Below are 24,406 nucleotides of genomic sequence, written 5' to 3' on the forward strand. Positions count from 1 at the left end.
AATCTATTACTCTTTGTCTACGCACAAAATGCATCCTCGTTGGTAATGCAGGGGTCTTTCATTTCCAAAAGGAGCTGACTACATTCTAATTAAGATTGTCACGTTCCACAATACCTAATTTCCTGCTCATTTATGTCCATTGTGTCAGTCTAATTTCCAGGAGACGCAGACTGTCAGCTCTTGATTTCCTTACTGGAAATCTGTGTGAGAGGGGAGGAAGGAGGGAGGAGCTTCAGAGATTTTAATATTATCTATGACACTGTTCTCCAGATGACGCCATCTAACTTGAAGGAGCTGGAGCTGTTTTGCCTTGAGGAACGGGCAACAATCCCAGTGGCAAAATGAGGAAAGTGCATAGAAACTTATCCAAAGTGACTTGCAGCTTTAATTGCCGCAAAAGAAGGCTCTACAAAGTACTGACTTTAGGGGGATTAATAAATATGCACACCGAAGTTTTCAGTTATTTACCCTTATTTGTTGTTTGCTTCACAATAAAAAGAAAACCAAATCTTCACAGTTGTAGGCATGTTCTTTACATGAACTGATGCAAACGCTCAAAAAAACCTGTGAAATTCCAGTTTGTGAGGTAGCAAACCACGAAAAATCCCAAGGGGGGTGGGGTGAATACTTTCGCAAGCCACTGTACAATTGCTCATTTTGACCTTCTACCCAGCCAATTCTTCTCATTTCCATTAGGTCTATGATTAGGTCCATTATGTCACATAATTAAAAATTGACTAGCTGAATCCTTGTAAGCTCTATGTAGAAACAAGAAGTCTATTTTACCTCCTGGAGTCATGACTCACTGCAAGAGTCCCTGGCAGGTAGGAGGAGGGAGCAGCTGGGTCGGGAGTTGAAGAGGGTAATGTTAAATACAGGGCAAAAGAGACTTCTTGTTTCTACATAGAGCAGATAAAAGAAAAGAATTGGCTTGGTAGAAGGGCAAAATGAGCAATTGTACACAGTGGCATAAAATATGATGGCTGCAATATATTAAGAAGATAAAAACTTTGATGGGAGTGCTTCTTTAATAAATCTCTGCATGAAAATATCCCAGGTTTGTACTCCAAAACCAGTAACATAATAAAATGCACCAAAGCTACAAATCTATGCACACTTTAAATGGTATGAAAGAAATGTGAAACTCTCAGTGCTTCTTACTCTTTGTGTCTTGAAATTGCACTCTTTATTTGCACCTCTGCAGAATAATGTAACTTTAGTTCTTTCCAAAGTGAAATATTTTATTTCTTGGGCCTTAAGAAGAAGAACATAGTTAGCTCTATAGAGGAGCACTTTCACTAGGACCAATCTAAATGAGGTAACAGGTATAATGGGATAAGATCAGAGCGCTGTATGTCCACTCTACGGGAAATAAATAGGTGAGTCTAGGCCGAAAAACAATATATTTATTATTATTATTTATAACCCACAATCCCATTTGTTGTGAAAAAAAACTCTAGCCTTTTTTAAATCCTGTTCTATTAACTGCCATTACTAACACTTGTGGTAGGGCATTCTACAGTCTGACTACTTTAACTTTAAGGGCTCGCGCACACAACTGATTATCTCGAAGGAGTGCTATCCGTGGTTTTCACGGATATCACTCTTACCCAGGATATTCCACATAGTGCAAATTTCCGATTTTGATTGGCATGTTGGATCAATATCGGAAAATGCAAGTCTATGAGTCGGTAAAAACCATTGGACCACATCCGAGTGTGGTCCGATTTTCATGGACTAACAGGATGTAGAGGATGGAGAATTTTTTTTCTCTCCACGTCAGAGAAAAACTGATCCTATATCACATTCTGATAAGAGTCTGATCAGAATAATCAGACCATTTTTCTTAAATGGAGAGAAAACAGTCGTGTGAACCTGCCCTAAATAATCCTTTCCTGTTTAGGTGCTTGAATTGCCTTTTCTCCACACACAATGCAGCATGGTGTTTTTCTATAATCATTAGCAGAAGTTATGTGCCAGTTCTTTGTATTGAACACATTATATATGTGTGACACCCCAGGGGTCTGGTTGCCACAGTGATAGAGATATTACGTCTGAGAGCAGGTGGGAGGTCTCTTGGTCAGGAATCCTATGCATGCCACACCTCCTGCACAGTCCTGGGAGGGGAAGAACTTCCCCTATATAAAACTGGGGCTGAGGCAGGGTTAGGGAGTAGAGAAGAAGTAAAGAAAGAGAAGCAGCATAGGAAGAAACAACAGGAGCTCTGTGGGAGCAGTGTTACAAGGAGTCAGGGGCTGGCAGCTGCAGAGCTCGCCCTGACTGAGAAGTTATCACCGGACCCGGAGTCCGAGGCTGTGGGGACTAACTCCTATCCAGCAGTAGAAACCGACTGGCAGGGGATTGCAGGTCCTCTGGCCCAGAAACCCGAAGGCACGGTCACACGCGTGGGACCAGCACAGCCGTCGTGGAGCGGAAGCTACTAGAAGGCCCCGAGTCACCGGCCATACGGGTGAGCACCACACGGTACACTCAGGGACGTGGGCTACTTATACCCGCCTCTAGCAAGGTAGCCAGAAGAGTATCGTTAGTTTGGGAGGCCTACAACTCCGCCTGGCCAGGGGAGATCCCATCTGCTCAAGGACTGACCAGGCCCCAATCGCTAGCCAGTACTCCGGGAGGGTCTATCTTTGTCACCAGTAAAGACCCTGAACTACACAGTACCGTCTCCGAGTGGTTCCTGCTACCCCCATCATCCACGTCGGCTGCCCTGAGGCCATACCCCTCCCGTTGGGGGTTATACCATCCACGCTGCACCATCCTTCCACCGGCCTCAGCGGTCTGCCCTGCAGCGGCAGCTCCATAGCTGCATTCAACGGGTGGCGTAGTCATCCACCATCTACTGCTAATAGACTGCCACTTAGTCTGACTCCCTGGGCACGGACCGGGTCACCGCCACGAGACTACTACCCCCATCTGATCCGGCTCCGGGTAGGCTCCCGCGTGCGCAACGCTGCGCGACTCAGGCCCAGGGGCGCGTCAACTTTTGGCGTAGTCGGCAGGATTTCGTGCCCGCAACCACCGGGTACTGCGTGCCTGAAAGAGACTGTTCAAACTTACCTGTGGTGAAGATTCCCGCCATCCGGCGCCATCTTCAGCCTTCTTCCCGCCATCGGTGAAGATTCCCGCCATCCGGCGCCATTTTCAGCCTTCTTCCCGCCTTCCGTGGAGTTTTCCCGCCGTTGGACGCCATCTTGAAGACGTCGCGCGGGAAGAAGAGGGGCGTGGACTCCGAAAGCACGCGAGAACTGAAGCCCCGCCTCACGTCCGGACGTCACGTAAGGTCCTGGAAGGAGCCCAGCAGACGCCGACGTCACAGGAGCGCGACGGAAGGTCCTCAACCCTGACGATCTACTGCGGAGCCTCGGCCTACGGAAGAGGATCATCGCAAGGCAGGCCACGGTCCACTAGGGGGGAGGAGGATGTCGGATACGGAGGAGAGCTTCACTGCCTCAACCCCCGCCAGCGCCATCGCTGCTGCAGTCATGCCTTTCACCATGCCCTATATCCCGGGAGCGGCCTGGCTACCCCAGTACTCAGGGGAGTCACATACCCTGCATGACTTTAGAGAAAAGCTGGATAGCCTCTTCCAGGTGTACCCCCTCACAGAAGAGCAAAAAGTGAGCATCCTGGTGGCCCAATTAACTGGGGCAGCCCGAAGGGAGGTAAAGTCCTGGCCACCTGGGGGGAGGACTGTCGCAGGGATACTAACCCGGCTGAGGGACACCTTTGATACCCGCACCTCAGCCGAGATCAAGCTTAGATTCTACGGGTGCAAACAGCGGGCACATGAGAGTATAAGGGACTATGCCCTGAACCTACAAGAGGCCTTGAGAGCCATTAAGCAGACCGACCCTGACGGCGTGGGAGACGAGGACAGGCTGTTGACTGAACAATTTATAGAGGGTTTATATTGCAATGCCCACCGAACCCAGTTGCGGGCAATGGCCTTACAGGACCCTCATCTGGGATTTGCACAGTTCAAGGACAGAGCCATCCGGGTGCTCCGAGAACCGGCACCAGGTGGCGTTGTGACCCACAGACGCCCCACTACTACTTACTACCAGGAGGCGGCGCCCTTGTCGGCAGGGCCTGTGGGAGCTGATGCGCAGGCTTTGAGCAATGACCCGGCTCCAGACCTGCACCATCAGGTCCAAGAGCTAGCTAAAAGCGTTGCTGCGCTAACCCGAACTGTGCAGTCTTTACAGGTTTCTACTCCAGGGAAGATCCAGCTGGCATCCGGACCGGAGGACATCCCGTGGCGTCGACCAAGGAGGACCCCACCGGCCAGAGGAAGACCCAGCGACCGATACAACGAGGACGGACGACCCATCTTCCGCCGCTGTAATCAACCCGGACATATGGCAAGGTACTGTCCTTTAAACTGGCACAACCTAGGGTAGAGGGCCAACCCCTAGGAAAAAGATCATCAGGCCCATCGAACTGGCGCGACAAATATGTGGGAGGACGTCCAGTCTTGCCTGTGGTACTGGATGGCATTCCTATGAGTGCCCTACTGGACACCGGGTCACAGGTCACCACCATCCCGTACGTGCTCTTCAAGCAGTACTGGAATGACTCGGATATTACCCGCTACCCTGACGACGACTTGAGTATCATCGCCAGCAATGGTCAGCCCGTGCCACAGATCGGATTTAAAGAGGTGACCATTAAAATTGGTAGAGTTGAACTGGCAGCACAGGGACTGATCATTGTAGACATTGACAAACACGAGAGTCACCCAAAGATAACTCTAGGAACTAATGTAATTGAAAATTGTCTTGCAGAGGTGATTTTCCTTTTACAGCAGGTTGCCAAGAACGCCAGCTCCAGCGAGCAGCGAGTGCTCCAAAAAGAGATCCGGGCACTGATGCGACGGCAACAGGTGGAACTCTCCGGCGGTGAGATTGGTAGCGTGAGAATGTGTGACCCTTTCCCTATTGCCATGCCCCCAAAAAGTGAAATGATGATTTGGTGCCGGGCAGCTATTGGTCTGAGAGGTAGAGATTACCAGGCAATGGTAGAACCAGTTTACTCAGACAGTAGGCCCACCATCTTGACAGCACGGGGGGTGGTTAATGTACGCCATGGGAGGGTGCCCGTTCGCATAATCAATATCGGGAAGAGGGAAGTGTACCTGCCCCGGTATGCCACGCTAGCCAAATTATATACCATTAACCAAAATGCTATACAATCTGTGGAACCCTTGCCTCCATCTCACCCGGAGGAAGGTAACGGCTCTAAGAAAACAATGGAGGACTGGTGTCAGCAACTACATTTGGGTACTGACTCCACTCCCTCACACCAGAAACAGGGAGTCTATCGGGTGGTTCAAGAGTACGAGAGAGTGTTTAGTAAACACCCGTTAGACTTCGGGCGAGTCAAGGGGGTAGAACACCACATCCCCACGGGAGACCATCCTCCCATAAAAGAGAGGTATCGACCCGTACCCCCTGCACACTACCAACACGCCAAGGGGATGCTTAGAGACATGAAGGAGGCTGGGGTGATCAGGGATAGCTGTAGCCCCTGGGCAGCTCCACTAGTCTTAGTCAAAAAGAAAGACAACACCATGAGGATGTGTGTAGATTACCGGAAAATCAACCGTATCACACACAAGGATGCGTACCCCTTACCAAGGATAGAGGAGTCTTTGGCTGCTTTAAGATCTGCTAACTTCTTCTCTACCTTGGATCTCACTAGTGGGTACTGGCAGGTTCCTGTAGCAGAGGCGGACCGGGAGAAGACCGCATTCACCACCCCGATGGGACTTAGCGAGTTTACCTGTATGCCGTTCGGACTCTGCAACGCACCAGGAACCTTCCAACGATTAATGGAGTGCTGTCTGGGCCACAGAAACTTCGAGACGGTCCTGTTGTACCTGGACGATGTCATCGTATATTCTAAGACTTATGAGGACCACCTGAAACACCTGGCGGAAGTGTTCGAAGCTCTGGCAAGCTACAGCCTAAAAGTGAAACCCTCCAAGTGTCACCTCCTGAAACCAAAGGTGCAGTACCTGGGACACGTGGTGAGCGCTGACGGAGTGGCTCCCGACCCTGATAAGATCACCGCAATTAAGGAATGGCCAAGTCCCTCCAGTGTAAAGGAAGTGCGGCAGTTCCTCGGGTTGGTAGGCTACTACCGCAGGTTCATCCCCGGTTTCACCAAAAAGGCAGCTCCTATGCAAGACCTCCTGATAGGCCAGTCCCGGAAGGCCAAGAACCAGAAGCCGCCCTTCAGATGGGAGAAGTTGGAAGAAGAGTCCTTCCGCCAGCTGAAGATGGCCCTCACGGGGGATGAAATCCTGGCGTACCCGGATTACAGCCAGCCCTTTATCCTCTACACCGACGCAAGTAACATCGGGCTAGGAGCCGTGCTGTCCCAGATCCAGCAGGGGAAAGAGCGAGTAATCGCTTACGCCAGCCGAAAACTGCGACCCACCGAAAGAAACCCTGAGAATTACAGCTCATTTAAGCTAGAGTTCCTGGCAGTGGTGTGGGCAGTCACCGAACGCTTTAAGCACTACCTCGCTTCTTCCCGGTTCGTCGTGTACACGGATAACAACCCGTTGACACACCTGGACACGGCAAGACTCGGTGCCCTAGAGCAGAGATGGATGGCCCGCCTGTCCAACTACGAGTTCACCATCAAATACCGGGCAGGACGCTCCAATACCAACGCGGACGCCCTGTCCAGGATGCCAAACCTACCGGACGAAGGAGAAGATCCAGAGGGACTGGAAGAAGTCGAACTCCCCGCGTTTCACCGTCATGGGACTATCCAGTATTCCCATCGGGTAAGGAGTAAGCAGGGCGCTACGCTTAACCCCTTACCTCACTACAACTGGGCGGAAACGCAAGACAGTGACCCTGCTGTCCGGCTGGTGAAGGAGATGCTGACTCAGCCAGAGGCTCGCCTTGACCCAGACGCTCCGGAGGAAGCCAAGCAACTGTGGGCAGAAAAGAGTAGACTGTTCCTTTACAAGGGGAAGTTGTGCCGCAGGATGGTTAACTCCCGGACGCATGAACTAATCTGGCAAGTAGTGGTGCCACGACGAGACGCAGCCATGGTGATGGAGGCATACCACGATGGAGCTGGGCATTTCGGATGGAAGAAGCTGGAGTTCCTGCTGCGCGGGCGGTTCCATTGGGTAGGCATGAGGGGAACCATCGAGAGGTGGTGCAGAGACTGTGGCCCGTGCAACCTGAGGAGGAAGGACCGTGCCAGCCAGAAGACTCCCCTGCAGTCCATCGTCACCCGGCAGCCGTTGGAACTGGTAGCCTTGGATCATGTAAAACTGACCCCAAGCAGAAGTGGCTACGTCTACGCGTTAACCATCGTGGATCATTACTCCCGGTTCTTGGTTGTCGTCCCCGTCAAGGACTTAACGGCTCAAACAGCAGCTAGAGCCTTCCAGCAGCACTTCTGCCGTCCACACGGGTACCCGGACCAAGTGCTGACGGACCAGGGACCTGCCTTTGAAGCGGAGGTCTTCCAGGAATTCTGCAATCTGTATGGCTGCCGGAAGATAAGGACGACACCCTATCATCCGCAAACTAATGGACTTTGTGAGAAAATGAACCAGGTGGTAATGGATCTTCTGAAAACGTTGCCCCTGGAAGAACGCAGTCTGTGGCCTGAGAAGCTGCCCGATCTGGTGGACCTATACAACCACATCCCGGTAGGTTCCACCAACTGTACCCCGGCTTACCTAATGAGGCCGAGACCTGGTAAGTTACCTGTTGACCTGGAAATGGGAGTCCTGACACCCGAGGACACTTCACCAGAAGCAGACTGGGACACAGAGAGGCAGCAGCAGTACCGGAAAGTACAGGAGAGCGTGGAGCGAAGTCTCTGTCAGGCTAGGGAGAGACAAGAGAAAACTTACAACCAGTATGCTCCCGCTGTTCCCCTGGTGCCCGGAGAGCAGGTCTTGAAGAGGAAAAGACGGCTCCACAAGTTGGACGACCAGTGGGAGAAGGACCCGTACACCGTACTGCCCTCAAGCCACGAGAACCCGAAGGTCTGTACCATCAGTAAAGACGGAGGGGAGACCACAGCCATTGTATCCCGGGATCACCTGAAGAAGTGTCCTGAACAGCTACGGAACCCTGAAGAGGAACAAGAAGACCATCGACCCGTAGAGGAAAGGGAAGATATGGTTAGTACTGTGCTCGGAGACTTCCCTCGGTCTTGGACTCAAGTCAATGGTGCAGTTGTGGTACCCGTACTCACCTTCCTCCAACCAGCATCCCAAGCACCTACGGAGCAACAGGTAGAGCTGGAAGAACAGCCGGTCCAGGAGGCAGAAGACCCCACACCAGCAGACCAGGAGGATCAACCCTCTGCTTGCAGTGAGCCTGCCATATCCCTAGTGAGCCAAAGGGCCCGTAGACCGCTGCCCAGTTTACCCTTAACAGCTCCTACACCCTGTAGTTCAGGGCCAGACAGTCAGCTCCGTAGGTCCACTAGGGCCACTAGAGGCCAGTTACCCGCACGTTGGAGGATTTGAAGTGTATAAATTGTTTTATTTGTGGTTACCTGTTTTTCTTGTTGCTTGTGTATAATTATGTGTTTCTAGTTGTTTATAGGAGTCTTTGGTGGATTTACCGGGAATCCTGTGTACATAGTTGGAGCATAACCCAGGACGGACTAAAGACTGTTAAGGACTCGGGGCAGGACAGACCCCAACCTGGTTACGTCTCCCTGTTTTGGTGAAATGGACACCTTGTTTTTCTTCAAAAACTGCACCCGGTTGCGGACACGCCGTGACCATCTTTATATGTTTTTCTTATTGTACTATTATTGTTTATACCTTGTTATGTTTTTCTAAAAAATATGTTTAGTCCTGGAGTACTAAATTTCACTAGGGGGGAATGTGACACCCCAGGGGTCTGGTTGCCACAGTGATAGAGATATTACGTCTGAGAGCAGGTGGGAGGTCTCTTGGTCAGGAATCCTATGCATGCCACACCTCCTGCACAGTCCTGGGAGGGGAAGAACTTCCCCTATATAAAACTGGGGCTGAGGCAGGGTTAGGGAGTAGAGAAGAAGTAAAGAAAGAGAAGCAGCATAGGAAGAAACAACAGGAGCTCTGTGGGAGCAGTGTTACAAGGAGTCAGGGGCTGGCAGCTGCAGAGCTCGCCCTGACTGAGAAGTTATCACCGGACCCGGAGTCCGAGGCTGTGGGGACTAACTCCTATCCAGCAGCAGAAACCGACCGGCAGGGGATTGCAGGTCCTCTGGCCCAGAAACCCGAAGGCACGGTCACACGTGTGGGACCAGCACCGCCGTTGTGGAGCGGAAGCTACTAGAAGGCCCCGAGTCACCGGCCATACGGGTGAGCACCACACGGTACACTCAGGGACGTGGGCTACTTATACCCGCCTCTAGCAAGGTAGCCAGAAGAGTATCGTTAGTTTGGGAGGCCTACAACTCCGCCTGGCCAGGGGAGATCCCATCTGCTCAAGGACTGACCAGGCCCCAATCGCTAGCCAGTACTCCGGGAGGGTCTATCTTTGTCACCAGTAAAGACCCTGAACTACACAGTACCGTCTCCGAGTGGTTCCTGCTACCCCCATCATCCACGTCGGCTGCCCTGAGGCCATACCCCTCCCGTTGGGGGTTATACCATCCACGCTGCACCATCCTTCCACCGGCCTCAGCGGTCTGCCCTGCAGCGGCAGCTCCATAGCTGCATTCAACGGGTGGCGTAGTCATCCACCATCTACTGCTAATAGACTGCCACTTAGTCTGACTCCCTGGGCACGGACCGGGTCACCGCCACGAGACTACTACCCCCATCTGATCCGGCTCCGGGTAGGCTCCCGCGTGCGCAACGCTGCGCGACTCAGGCCCAGGGGCGCGTCATATGTAAATGAGATCTCCTCTGAAGTATCTATTTTCTAAGCTAAACAAGCCCATTTTTTCTAACCTTTCATTATAAGAGAGACCTTCCACCCTGTTTAATCTACACAACTTTCTCATTTGCAGTGTTGTGTTTGAACTGACTCTAAGTTCCTAATATCCTTTTTAAAATGTGGAGCCCAAAATTGGATCCCATATTGTACAGTAGATGTGGCCTTATACATAATTTATAGAGGGGTATAACCTTTCATTGTAAGAGACACTTTCGATCCCATTTAATAATCTATACAACTTTTCATGTGCATTTATTAAATGGAAGAAGCTAATGACCAAGTCCAGTCATATGATCCTATATCAGCTTCGCAGTCTGTGTGGAAGGCTGCACTAATAATTGTGTGATGGCTCACAAAAAAGAGAATCTGTTATATTTATACTTTAGGAAGTGCCACATAATCATGTTAAAATAAAGATAAAGTGAATGACACCTTTTAGGATGTTTTGCAGTAGCTCCCATTAGCAGCTCCATTTTACATCACCAGCCAGGGTATGTGTAGGGATGGTGGACTGTGCTACAGCATTGCTACCCCTAAAAAACACCAATCGCGTTGTGTGTATTATGTCTTGCATCTTTTGTATATATCGCGTCATGTGAATTGTGTTGTAATGTATAATGTAAGATAAGGAATGTAGTGCATAGTATATAAGTAATGTTAGCAATGTATAGTGTAAGGCATAGTGTATAGGACAGGTAGTATATGGTATATAGATAGTTGACTGTAGCATAGGTAGTGACGTTATGGTAAGATAGAGTTAATGTTTGAGACTAGCCCATAGGGGGTGTGGTTAGTGTTAGGGAAAGTTAGAGTTGGAAGTGCTAAGTGAGCATAGCTGCCTCAGGGGTGATCCGAAGTGAGAGGAGACAAAGGACAGGGGATAGTGAGATCGTGAAGAGAAAGTGACTGACGAGACAGAGTGGCCTTCCGGAGAAGGGTCCTTGGAGAGAACAACCCTAGAACTTGTAACGCAGAAGGAAATGGATCTAAGCAGGACTGAGTACAATAGACTAGTGGGGGTCCCGATTGCGGGGTTTACAGGGTGCCAGTAGTGGAAGAAACAGGAAGCAGAACCATAAAGCAAGTAAGGAGACTTGCTGATCAGGACTGTAGTGTTAAAGCTGGGTTGTGACGAAGTAGGACGAAACAGTGTGCCTCACTAGCCCTGAAGTAGACTACAGAGGAAGGATACTGTGTGAAAGGAAAAATGCTTCATACTGTAAAGGAAACATCCATAAGACTTTGTAACTGTTATCCCTTGTATATAACCCTTACCAAATTATAGTTCAGTAAAGATTTTATTTTGGAATGGTGGTCTCCCCTCATTGAACTGCAGAACATATGGTCCTGGCAAGTCGACACCAGTGGTTACAAGGGGCCTGCACAGGCACAAGTCCACACACACAGCCAGGACCCACACTTTCATTTAGCGTGTCTGGGCGTAAAAGGAGACGAGTGCCTCACCCGTCTCTGCTGCCCCACGCTGCACTACACATGCACCCACAGCATTAATCTACATTTTAAATAACAACGTAATACATAGGCTTCACAACTGCCAGAATACATAAGTAAGTATTTAACCCCTTCACCCCCCAAGCCCGTTTTCACCTTCATGACCAGGCCAAATTGTACAATTCTAACCAGAGTCTCTTTATGTGGTAAAAATTCTGGAACGCTTCAACGGATCCCACTGATTCTGAGAATGCTTTTTTGTGACATATTGTACTTCATGATAGTGGTAAAATTTGTTCAATATGACTTGCGTTTATTTGTGAAAAAAATTGGAAATTTGGCGAAAATTTGGAAACTTTCACAATTTTCAACATTTCAATTTTTATGTCCTTAAATTAGAGAGTTATGTCACACAATATAGTTAATAAATAACATTTCCTACATGTCTACTTTACATCAGCACAAATTTTGAAACATAATGTTTTTTGTTAGGAAATTAGAAAGGTTAAAAGTTGACTGACCAGCGATTTCTCATTTTTACAAAATTTACAAACCATTTTTTAGGGAGCACATCCCATTTGAAGTGACTATATGACAGAAAATATCCAAAAGTGACACCATTCTAAAACTGCACCCCTCATGGTGCTCAAAACCACATTCAAAAAGTTTATTAACCCTTTAAGTGCTTCATAGGAATTATTGGAATGTGGAAGGAAAAAATGAACATTTAACTTTTTTCACAAAAATTTTACTTTAGACCGCAAGTTTTTATTTTCACAAGGGTAACAGGAGAAAATGGACCCCAAAATTTGTTGTGCAGTTTCTCTTGAGCATGCCGATACACCATATGTTGGGTAAAACTACTGTTTGGGTGCAAGGCAGGACTCGGATTGGAAGGAGCGCCCTTTGACTTTTGGAGGTCAGAATTGGCTGGAATCATTAGCGTACACCATGTTGTCTTTGGAGAGCCTCAGATGTGCCTAAACAGTGGAAACTCCCCACAAGTGACACCATTTTGGAAACGAGACCCCTCAAGGAATGTAGTTAGATGTGTGGTGGGCGCTTTGAAACCCCAAGTTCTTCACAGAAGTTTATAACGTAGAGCCGTGACAATAAAAAATCACATTTTTCCCACAAAAATGTTCTTTTAGCCCCAAATTTTTTTTCACAAGTGTAACAGGAGAAAATGGAACCCAAAATTTGTTGAAGTGTCATTTCTGGAGCAGCTGAGGGCTGTTATTTTTAGCCTAGGAAAGGGCCATTAGGCCAACATGTTCCCTGGCTATTATTAGCAGCTCACAGCTATTTGGCTAGCTGATACATCCCCATGATCAGCAGCCAGCAGTGCTTTGGACGCAGTGTATTTTTGCTGCATCCAAAACACTGCGTTCTAGAGCTGCACTTGTTTTGTCAGTACATGCAAATCCACCGCAAGTAATGACATTTCAATTGTCAAAATTTTCTCAAGCAGCATCGGTGCAGTAAGTGAGGTCACTGTAATGCATCAGTTGATGAACTCATGTGACTTCTCTCCCGGCAGCTCAGCGCTATACACTGTCAGGAGCGAGTGCTGCCGGGTGATCGGATCGCTGTGGAACACTCAGGATTCGTCGGATAGGTTCACTTTCATTAATTTGTTTTAACTTTTTTTTTTCACTGCAAGCACAGACGCTGGTCGAGACAGCTCCCATCAGAGGCGCCTGCTCTCACTATTATAAGCGACAGCAGCCGTAGGCTGATGGAAGGAGTAGTCTTTGTGCATTTTTGCCACAATTTTCACCCATTGACTTCAATTGAGTCAGTCAAATACGCATCAAAAATCTGTAAATATTTTTATACCTGCGTTTTTTATGTTGACTGACTCAATTGAAGTTAATGGGTCAAAAACACAGCAAAAATCCACAAAGAATTGACCATGGGTTACAGGTGTCGGCTGATGAGAGACTACTCCTCCCATCAGCCTACGGCTCCTGCCGCTAACAATAGTGAGAGCAAGCTCTGCTGATGAGAGCTGTCATCAGCCGGCGCCTTTGCTCAAAGTGAAAAATAAAGTTAAAATAAATGAATATTAAAATAAAAACACCTTATACTAACTGTCCGCCGTATTCCTGATGTCCCATGGTGAACTGATAACTCGGCAGCACGCTATTCAGTTACAGGAGCGAGTTCACATGAGTTCATCAGCTGTCCTCTAGTGTAGTGACATCAGGGATTGCTTATGTGACTGCACTAGAAGTGACCCAGATCATGGATTATGTCATCATGGCAGACAGGTGAGGGATATGGTTGTTTTCTATTTTTGCTTTTTTACAGGTGACAATGGCTTCAGTGGATTAGGCGTTTGGTGAGTATTCTTGTTGTTTATTATTTTCTGGGGGGTTTTACAGGGGAAAATGGCTTCAGTGGATTAGGCATTAGGTGAGTATACAGTGTTCTTTATTTTTAAATAAATTATTAAAACTGGGTGGACTTTCATTTCAAATAAAGGATTCTGTCAGGCCGTGTGTTTATTTCAAAACCTTGACTATGGGGTTAGTAATGGGGGCATCTTATTGACGCCCTCCATTACTAACCTAGGCTTCATGTCAGCTGCCAATACAAGGCTGACAAGAACCCAAACCCTATTACCCCAATTGCCACCACACCAGGGCAAGTGGAAAGAGCGAGGGTAAGCACCAGAATTGGCGAATCTTTTGGATCCCCCATTTCTGGGGCTCCTGAAGGCTGATATTATTAGCCTTGGAGGGGGCAGGGATCCATGGCCCCTTCCCTGGCTATTAATATCAGTTTACAGCTGTCTGTTTAGCCTTTGCTGGTTAGATTTTATAGTGGGACCCTATGTAAAAAATTTTCTTGGATCCCCCTGTAATCTAGCCCGTAAACACTAAGCAAACAACTATGAGCTGTTATTAATAGCCAGGGAACATGGTTAATGTCCCCTTCCTGGCTAATATCAGCCCCCAGTAGTTGGCTTTCCCTCTGCTGGCTATGAAAATGACGTGGGAACCCACACCATTTTTTTTATTTAATTCTTCATTTTCTTTCATTTATAGGAAATCCATGCCTACTGTACTTGTTTTTGACGCTGCGTAAACTCACCCGCACCATGTCAATTTCTGCTAGTCTCTGCTGCAGATTTTGACCGATTGAAATGTTATTACATGCGGTGGATCTGCTTGTACTGACAAAACAAGTGCGGCATTAGAACGCAGCGTTTTGGACCCAGCGAAAATACGCTGCGTCCGAAGCGCTGCTGGTTGCTGATATTGTGGATGTAGTGGCTAACCAAATAGCTGTGAGCTGTTATTAATAGCCAGGGAACATGTTGGCCTAATGGCCCCTTCCTAGGCTAAAAATAGCAGCTCTCAGCTGCCCCAGAAATGACACTTCATATCTGAATGGAATTAAGGTTTATGGGATTAGGTGTCGCTGACACCAAGTCCTTGGTTTAGTGCTGAAGAGGAGTCAACCAGACACCCTCATTACTAAACTTGTAAGTAAAGAGTTAAATAAACACATATACAGAGAATAAAACACTTTCTTTGAAATACACAGACATATTCTTTAATAATTTAAATTAACCAATATATTCACCCCAGATCCGACGGTAATCCAAGGGTTTAAGCGATGTCCGACATTTCCTTTTTCAAATATCTTTACTTAGCTCCAAAAAGCAGTCATTGCTGTACAAAAATGCATCAAGAAACGCATGCAAAAACGCATGCAAAAACTCAAAAAAACACATCAAATTGCACGTTTTTTCCAAAGCATTTTTGCTGCCAAGAGATGCAGGAACCTTGCAGAAATTTCTCCAACCAAATACTCAACGTATGCACATACCCTTACACAATAAAAACTATTTTAGAGAAAAAACAATTATTTTTGCATATCTTTTTTCTGAGAGCTATAACTTTTTACTTTTCCACTGATGGAGCTGTATGGCAGCTTGTTTCTTGCGGGACAAGATGCTGTTTTCAGTGATACTATTTTTATTTATATTCTTCTTTTTGATCACGTTTTCTTCCACTTTTTGTTCGACGATATGATGATACAGCAGGTTTTTTTTACCTCTTTTTTTATTTTTATTTTTTATGGTGTTCACTGAAGGGATTAATTAGTGGAACATTTTTATAGATCGGGTCGTTCCGAACTCGGCAATGCCAAATATGTGTACTTTTTTGTTTTGTTTATTTTTTCATAAAAATATTTATTGATTGGTACAATATATTTTTATTTTTTTTATTTTGTGATCTTTTTTTTTAAAAAAAAAAAATTACAATTTTTTTGTACTTTTTTTTTACTGTTTTACTTAGTCCCTTTATGTGACTTTCACTTTTTTTCACTCTGAACTCTTATAAAGCATAGCAATGCACACGCATTGCTATGCTTTATAAACTGTCACTTCTGCTCTCACACAAGCTTGTTACAGCATGCTCTGAGCATAGTATCACAAGCTTGATAGCTCTGGTGACCCGAATGTCGTCATGATGACATCAGGTCACCATAGCAACGATCTGGCCACCGCAATATCATTGGATAGCAGAGGGAGCCCCCTCCCTCTGCCTGCCTTCTAAATACTGCAATCGATATCGATAGCAGCATTTAGCTGGTTTATCTGCTGGGAGCAGTGAGTGTCGGGTGTCAGCTGTCATGTCAGCTGAACACCCAGCGGTGATCTCGCGCGCGCGGCTCTTTTCACGCAAAATTGCCGGGACGTTTCCATACGTCCAAGGTCGGTAAGTACTTACTGACCTGTATGTATTGATACGTCCAAGGTTGTGAAGGTGTTAAAGGGGTTGACCAGGACTATTTCACTATTTTTTTTTTACTATGGGCCTAAATACTAACAGGTAGTTGCTAACAGAGGCAAGTACCTGCCTGTTCTACCTGGCGCCGGCTCAGAGCCGTCACCAACCACCCCTGCTGGCAATTCTGCTGCTCACATCAACAGAGCAGCTCTTCTTTTTCTGGGATGCTCTGTCGATAAAGCGTGACTGTTGATGTCTCTAATAAAATAGGTTTTGTAAATTTTGTTGGAAAAATTAAAAATTGCTGCTAAACTTTTAACCCTTCCACATTTCTAACAAAAAAAAGGTTTAAAAAATGATGCTGATGTAAAGTAGACGTGTGGCAAATGAATTATTTATATTGCTATGACCATCTATTTTAAGGGCATAAAAATTCAAAGTTTGCAAATTTGCGAATTTTTCAAACTTTTCATCAAATTTCCAATTTTTTCATAAATCATATCGACCTAAATTTACAGTAGCTATGATATGAAGTACAATGTGTCCCGAAAAAACAATCAGAATCACTGGGATATGTTGGAGCATTCCAGAGTTATTACTACATGAAGTGACACGGGTCAGAAATGAAAAATTTGGCCTTGTTAGGAAAATGAAAACAGGCTTAGGGAAAGGATTAAGGAAAATGGAATATTTATTCTAATGTGATTCGTTCTACATGACATATTTATGTAAATATTCCTGTTAATTTGAATATATTTTTCACAGCTAATGATTCTAAATTATTTAACTTAATGGACTTTCTCGTATTTTCCTCATCCACAGGTGTTTTCTGCTTGTCTTGCTGACCATTAATCTGACTATATGGATCTATGCAGTTGCGGAAGAGTCAATACATCACACACTTGAACTACAACGGCATCTAAATTTTTCTGAAGATGCTAATAGCAGCATAGATAAAGAAGGTACTCAAATCTTTAGGACACATTCAGAAGTGGCATAACTGCCATGGATTGTCAGTGAGGAATTACAATGCAATAGTTTTCTATTTACAGTACAGTGCACAGTGCAAAAATTTTAGGCAGGTGTGTAAAAAATGCTGCATTGCTTTAAAAAATAGAAGCATTACTAGTTTATTTTTATCAATTAATAAAATACAAAGTGAATGCATAAAAGAGAAATCTAAATTACATCAATATTTTATATCACCACCCTTTACCTTCAAAACAGCATCAATTCCTCTAGGTACACTTGAACACAGTTTTTGAAAGAAGTCAGCAGGGATCTTGGAGAACTGACCACATATCTTCTGTTGATGTAGGGTTTCACAAATTCTTCTGTCTCTTCACGTAACAACACAGTGATGTTGAGATCAAGGCTCTGTGGGGGCCAAATCATCGCTTCCAAGACTAATTGTTCTTCTTTAAGATAGTTCTTAATGACATTGGCTGTATGTTGAGGTTGTTGTCTTGCTGCAAAATTTATTTGGAGCCAATCAGTCACCTTCTTAATGGTGTTGCATGATGCAGTAGCATAGCTATTGGTGGATGTTTGGGGGGCAGAGGGACGGTTGCAACCATTAACTGTATCGGCGTGCTGTGCATGCCGATACAGTTAGACTCTGAGGTAGAGCAGGGAGACATGATCTCCCTTCTCTACCACTCTCCATTCTGTGGACCACAGGTCACTTTATGCAGAGTGATGCAGGGACAGTGAATGTGGGGGGAATCATAAAATATAGGCGCCCTTCATACAGTGTGGGGGCTACTGTTGGGGGGCCATCATACAGTATGGGGGCTACTGTGGGGTGCCCTCATACAGTGTGGGAGCTCCTGTGGAGGCCAACATACAGTAACAGGGGTTACTGTAAGGGGCTCCTCATACATTGTATTGACTACTGTGTGGGGCCCCCCATATAGTGTGGGGTATCCATAATGTGTGGGGGCCATTATATAGTGTGGGAGCAAATGTGGGGGACCATTATAAAGTTTGGGGCCTACCGTTGGGGCCATCATACGGTGTGGGGACTACTGTGGGGGTTATTATACAGTGTAAGACCTAATGCGGGGGCCATTATACAGTGTGGGAGCTAATGTGTCAACCATTATACAGTTTGAGGGCTACTATAGTAGGGACTCATACAATGTGGGAACTCTCATAATGAGTGGGGACTACTGTGGGAGCTATTATACAGAGTGGGTGCCATTATATGAAGCTGACGCTACCATGGGAGCCATTAAACAGTGTGGGGGCTATTGTGGAAGCCTTTATACAGTGTGGGGGTTTTTATAAACTGTGGGGGGCCATCAGATAGTGTGAGGACTTCTGTGGGGTTCATTATACTGTGTATAAGGGGAGTAATGGGGATATCATACTGTGTATAGGAAAGCAGTCGGTCCTTCATATTGTGTATAGAGAGGCTGTGGGCCTATTATACTGTGTATAGGGGAGATGTGGGCCCATCATACTGTGTATAGGGGAGCTATGGGCTCATCATGCTGTGTTTAAAGGAGTTGTTGGCCCATCATACTGTGTATAGGGATGCTGTGGGCCCATCATACTGTGTATAGGGGAGATACGGGCCCATCATACTATGTATAGGGGAGATTTGAGCCCATCATACTATATATAGGGGAACTGTGGGCCCATCATTCTGTGTATATGGGATCTGTGGGCCCATCATACTGTATATAAGGGAATAAGGGAGCTGTAGACCCACCATACTGTATATAGAGATACTGTGGGCCCATTGTACTGTGTACAGGGGAGCTGTGGGCCCATTGTACTGTATATAGGTAAGCTATGGGCCCATCATTCTATGTATAGGGGAGCAGTATATGGGGGATTTAGGGGACAATATTAAATGTTAAATAGGCACTTAAAAAGCATTATTGGGGCACTCAGACTTTTGTAACTGTCAAATGTACACATGAGGCATTATCACTTTCTAGGGGCAAAATGTAGACACTGTTTTCAAGGGCACCTGCCCAAGGCATTAATTTATTCCAGGGGGCAATTTTACCATCTACAGGGCACAAAGGAGGTATTTTACTTTGTAAGGGGCACAGTGGTGGGCATTATTATGTGGGGCAGTAAGAGGAGCATTGTTTTTGTGCCAAACAGTAAGTGCAGTAATAGGAACACATACTGCAGCAGCGGTTCAGTATTGGGGTATCTGCAGAATGAGTAGTTAGTGCAGATTGGGAATAGATGGGGACGGTGCTGGAAATGTGAGAAGTCAAATGTATCTTTGTAATGTCTGCAAATGAGTCCTGGCTGGAATAAGACATTATGGCGGTCTGGGCTAGATGGAAAAGACAGGAAAAGTTAATGACTTCATAGGAAAGAACGTCAGCTGTAAGTCACTATCTGTAACTGTACTGTAATCTTTTACATGTTCTGCAGGACTGATATCTACCGATCTATGGTCACCATATGGCAATAATATCAGTGTTTGAGTTTGTATAAAGATTTTTTTTAAATATCAGCATAGTTACTTGGTTAGGGGCCCAATCAGATATATCCCCTCGAAAATCCACCTCCCACCCCCTACCCCAAGCTGAACATTTAGCTACGCCTCTGGCATGATGGATAAGTATATTTCTGTATTTCTCAGCATTGAGGACACCATTAACCATGGCTAAATACCAAACTTCATTTTCTGAATTGCAGCCACAAGCTTGCAAGGAACTTCCATCATGCTTTACTGTTTCCTGCAGATCCTTATTGTTGTACTGGTCTCCAGTCCCTTTGTCACAGCCAAATATTTCAAATTTTGATTCTTCAGACCGGATCTTTTGCTGCCATTTTTCTGCACCGCAGTTCCTATGTTTTCTTTCATAGCAGTGTCGCTAGGCCTTGTTTCATGTCATAGAAATGGCTTTTTGGCTGCAATTCTTCCTTGAAGGCCACTTTTGGCCAGACATTCTCCAAATAGTAGATGGGTGTAGCTGAGTCCCACTGGTTGCTGGCTGTTATCAGCTGATGGCATTGCTGCTGAACATCTTCCGATTTTAAAGGGAAGTAAGTGTGATGTGTCTTTCACCTGCTGCACTAAGTTTCCTTGGCCAAATATTGCGTCCACAGTCCTCAAAGTTGTCCATTTCTTGGTGCTTCTTAAATAAGCTTGAAAAGTGCATCTTGGAACCCCAGTCTGCTTTGAAATATTTGCCTGGGAGAGACCTTGCTAAAGTAGTATAACTACCATGTGTCGTGTTGCAGTCTTGCACAACCTTACCTTTGTAGCAGTTTGGCTGTTCCTCACCTAGCTTTCAACTGCCTACACAGCTGTTTTTGTTTCAGTTAATACTGTGTTTCAACCTACATATGAGTATCTAAGTAGTAACATTTCTCCTTGTAGAGCGCAACATGCTAAGCATGTCAAGGTGAGGAGACTTTTTGAGCCACAGTGCTCCTCTGGGAAACATGCAAATTGTCTCTTCAGAGAGGAAGAGAACTAGAACTCTAGTGCCACCTACTGGAAGTAGCAATCCTAAAAGTCAATATTGACCCTTTAAAGAGCCTTGTCACATGACTTAGGATAAAAGTCAAGACCAGAAACTCAGTTTGCAGACACTGTTTCGGGGTACTGCCCCTCATCAGTGCAAAGTGTGAGTTCTGGTTTGGCTGGGTGAGAGGCGTCAGACCGGTATCTAAGTACAGTAGTAACGTTTCTCCTTGCGGAGAGTGACATGCTAAGCACGTCAAGGTGAGGAGACTTTTCGAGCCGCAATGCTCCTCTGGGAAATATGCAAATTGTCTCTTCAGAGATGAAGGCTCGTTAAAGGGTCAATATTGATTTTTAGGATTGCTACTTCCAATAGGTGGCGCTAGAGTTCTAGTTCGCAACCTACATATGAAAATGATGATCATTATCACCTGTTTGGTATAATTGGTTTTTCATACATCTGGCTATAATCCTACACATTGTGCAACTGGATCTAGAATTGATGCTGTTTTGAAGGTAATGGGCGGTCACACCAAATATTGATTTGTATTGTATTTCTCTTTTGTTCATTTAGTTTGCATTTTAACTAATAAAAGTAAACTATTTTCACTTCTATCTTTGAAAGCCTTCTTACTTTACAGCATTTTTTCCACACCTGCCTTTTGCACAGTACTGTATGTGAACTCTTGGAATTCAGAGTATGCAGCAAATTTTCAGATCCACAGTGTACTCATTCTTTTGAAGACTTGAATTTTACTCTTTACAATGCATCGCGTAAAATCTGTGGCAAAGTTAAAGGGGTCGTCCAGTCAAAACCAATACGTTTTATGAATCCCCACAGTGCACACAATGTGCACTGCGGGGATTCGCCAGTTTCAGACTCAGTAACTGAGGGTATGTATGAGTTATACATACCCCCCGGTCAGTGGGCGCGGCCTTGCTCCATACACTTGTATAGAGTGAGCCCATGCCTCATCTAATGACGCAGACGCCCAGTGGGTGTATCCGACTAGAGGGCGCGATCTCGCTCAATACAAGTGTATGGAGAGTGAGGCCACGCCCACTGGGCGTTGGTATGTATAACTCATACATACTCTCCGTTACCGGGTCTGAAACCGGTGAATCACCCCAGCGCACAGTGCATGCACTGGGGGGATTCATAAGTCTGCAGTCACACAAAGTGACTGCAAACTTATTGGTTTTGACTGGACAACCCATTTAAGTAAAAATCAAAATGTTTAACAAAATGTTCCTAAACACAATCTGGATCTAATTTTTAGATATCTTAAAATGCACTTATTCAGGTTAACCATTTCTATCTGTTGTCAGGGTAGTTAATAAATGTCTTTCATGGGAAAACCCTCTATGTAGAACCAGTATGACTAAGTGTACCATCTCACAAAAAGGTCAAAGATAATGTAAAGAATCATAGAATCATAGAATCATAGAATGGTAGAGTTGGAAGGGACCTCCTGGGTCATCTGGTCCAACCCCCTGCTCAAAGCAGGATTCACTAGATCATCTCAGACAGATGTCTGTCCAGCCTCTGTTTGAAGACGTCCATTGAAGGGGAACTCACCACCTCTCGTGGCAGCCTGTTCCACTCATTAATCACCCTAACTGTCAAAAAGTTTTTTCTAATATCTAATCTGTGTCTCCTCCCATTTAGTTTCATCCCATTGCTTCTAGTCTTTCCTTGTGCAAATGAGAATAAAGATGATCCTTCTACAATGTGACAGCCCTTGACATATTTGTAGACAGCTATTAAGTCTCCTCTCAGTCTTCTTTTTTGCAAGCTAAACATTCCCAAATCCTGCAACCGTTCCTCATAGGACATGGTTTGCAGACCAGTCACCATTCTGGTCGTGACTCACCCCCTGGGCCAGTGCTGTAGTGCGGCGCGTGTGCGCGCGGGGGATACCCGGAGCCGGATCCGATGGGGGTAGTAGTCTTCGTGTGGCGGTGACCCGGTCCGCGCCTAGGGTGGTCAAACTTAGTGGCGGTTATTGGTATGATGGTATTAGTGTCCGACTATGCCACCCGTTGAATGCGGTTATGAAACCGCCGCTGCAGGGCAGACCGCTGAGGCCGGTGGTATAGGTGTGCAGCAATGTTGATATAACCCCCAACGGGAGAGGTATGGCCTCAGGGCAGCGGATGTGGATGATGTTGGGAGTGATGGTGTGGATGTCCCAGCACTAACGGTGCGACAAGGAAGCACGGAAACGCGAGGGTACAGTTCAGGGCCTTTACTGATGGTGCAAGGCAAATTCCCCCGGGAGTACTGGCTAGTAGTTGGGGCCTGGTTAGTCTGCGAGTAAGCCGGAGTTCCCCTGGCCAGGTGGAGTTGTAGGCCTTCCCGTTAGTCTGTACCCTTCCTGGCTACCCTGCTTTCGGCGGTTACAAGTAGCCCACGTCCCTGGGTATACCGTGTGGTGCTCACCCGTATGGCTGGTGACCTGGGGCCTCCTGTTAGCCTCCGCTCTGGGATGGCGGTGCTGGTCCCTTCGTTGTGACTGAGCCTCCGGGCTTTTATGGCCAGAGGACCTGGAATCCCCTGCCGGATGGATTCTGCTGCTGGGTATATCTTAGTCCCCACAGCCTCGGACTCCTGTGTCCGGTTTTAGTACCTTCTCCCAGGGCGAGCTCTGCACAGCTCCAGCCCCTGACGCTTCTCCTTGGCTCCTACAGAGCTCCTGAGGTCTATCTGTCCCTGTTTCTGCGTGTCCAGACCAGACTCCGTCTCTGTCTGGAACTCCTTTCTCTAACCCTGCCTCAGCCCCAGTTTATATAGGGGAAGTTCTTCCCCTCCCAGGACTGGGCAGGAGGTGTGGCATGCTTAGGATTCCTGCCCAGGAGACCTCCCACCTGCTCACAGACGTAATACTGCTATTACTGTGGAAACCAGACCCCTGGGGTGCCACATTCCCCCCTAGTGAAATTTAGTACTCCCGGACTAAACATAACAGGGTATAAACAATAACAATTAAATACATGAGATGGTCACGGCGTGTCCGTAACCGGGAAGCAATAAGGGTGTCCATTTCACCAAAGAACAGGGAGCCGTAACCAGGTAGGGGTCTGTCCTGCCCCGAGTCTTTAACAGTCTGTAGTCCATTCCTGGGTTACGCTCCAAACATATTTACAACAGAGTTCCGGTTGCTCACTGTCCATAACCTGTCAGTCCATATAAAGAAATCTGCAACTGAAAAACATAATTAGCAACGGCTACAACAAAACAGGTAACCATAAAATAGTTAAAGCAACTAGCCAACTTAGATTCTCCAACGTACGGGCATCTGGCCTCTGGTAACCCTAGTGGACCTACGGAGCTCACTAACTGGTCCTGCACTACAGGGTGTAGGAGGTGTTATGGGCAGGCTGGGCAGCTTTCTGTGCACTCTTTGGCTCACTAGGGGCACGGCAGGCTCACTACTAGCAGAGGGTTGATCCTCCTGTACTGCTGGTGTGGATTCTTCTGCCTCTTGGGCCGGCTGCTCTTCCAGCTCTACTGGTTATTCTGTAGGCACTTGCGGGACTGGCTGGAGAAAGGTGAGGATGGGTACCATGACAGCACCGTTTACTTGTGTCCAAGACCGGGGGAAGTCTCCGAGTACAGTCCTGATCATTTCTTCCCTTTCCTCTGCGGGTCGAGGGTTTTCTTGATCTTCTTCTTCAGGGCTTTGCAGCTGCTCGGGACACTTCTTCAGGTGGTCTCTGGAGACAACGGCTGTGGTTTCTCCTCCATCCTTACTGATCACGCAAATCTTTGGGCTCTCATGGCTTGATGGCAGTACGGTGTACGGGTCCTCCTCCCACTG

At 46.6% G+C, this 24,406-nt stretch overlaps 1 protein-coding gene across 1 annotated transcript in view; it reads left to right on the top strand.

Annotated features, from left to right (window-relative positions):
- LOC141272874 (proton channel OTOP2-like) overlaps positions 1–24,406 on the top strand; it is a 273,399-nt gene that overhangs the window by 223,462 nt on the left and 25,531 nt on the right. The window contains exon 4 of the mRNA XM_073684013.1: positions 16,964–17,103. Coding sequence (XP_073540114.1) covers positions 16,964–17,103 — 140 coding nt within the window. The remainder of the gene's footprint in view (positions 1–16,963; positions 17,104–24,406) is intronic.

This window comes from Phyllobates terribilis, unplaced genomic scaffold (assembly GCF_046119375.1).
Source record: "Phyllobates terribilis strain yellow unplaced genomic scaffold, ASM4611937v1 Scaffold_5__5_contigs__length_657084704, whole genome shotgun sequence".
Taxonomy (NCBI): domain Eukaryota; kingdom Metazoa; phylum Chordata; class Amphibia; order Anura; family Dendrobatidae; genus Phyllobates; species Phyllobates terribilis.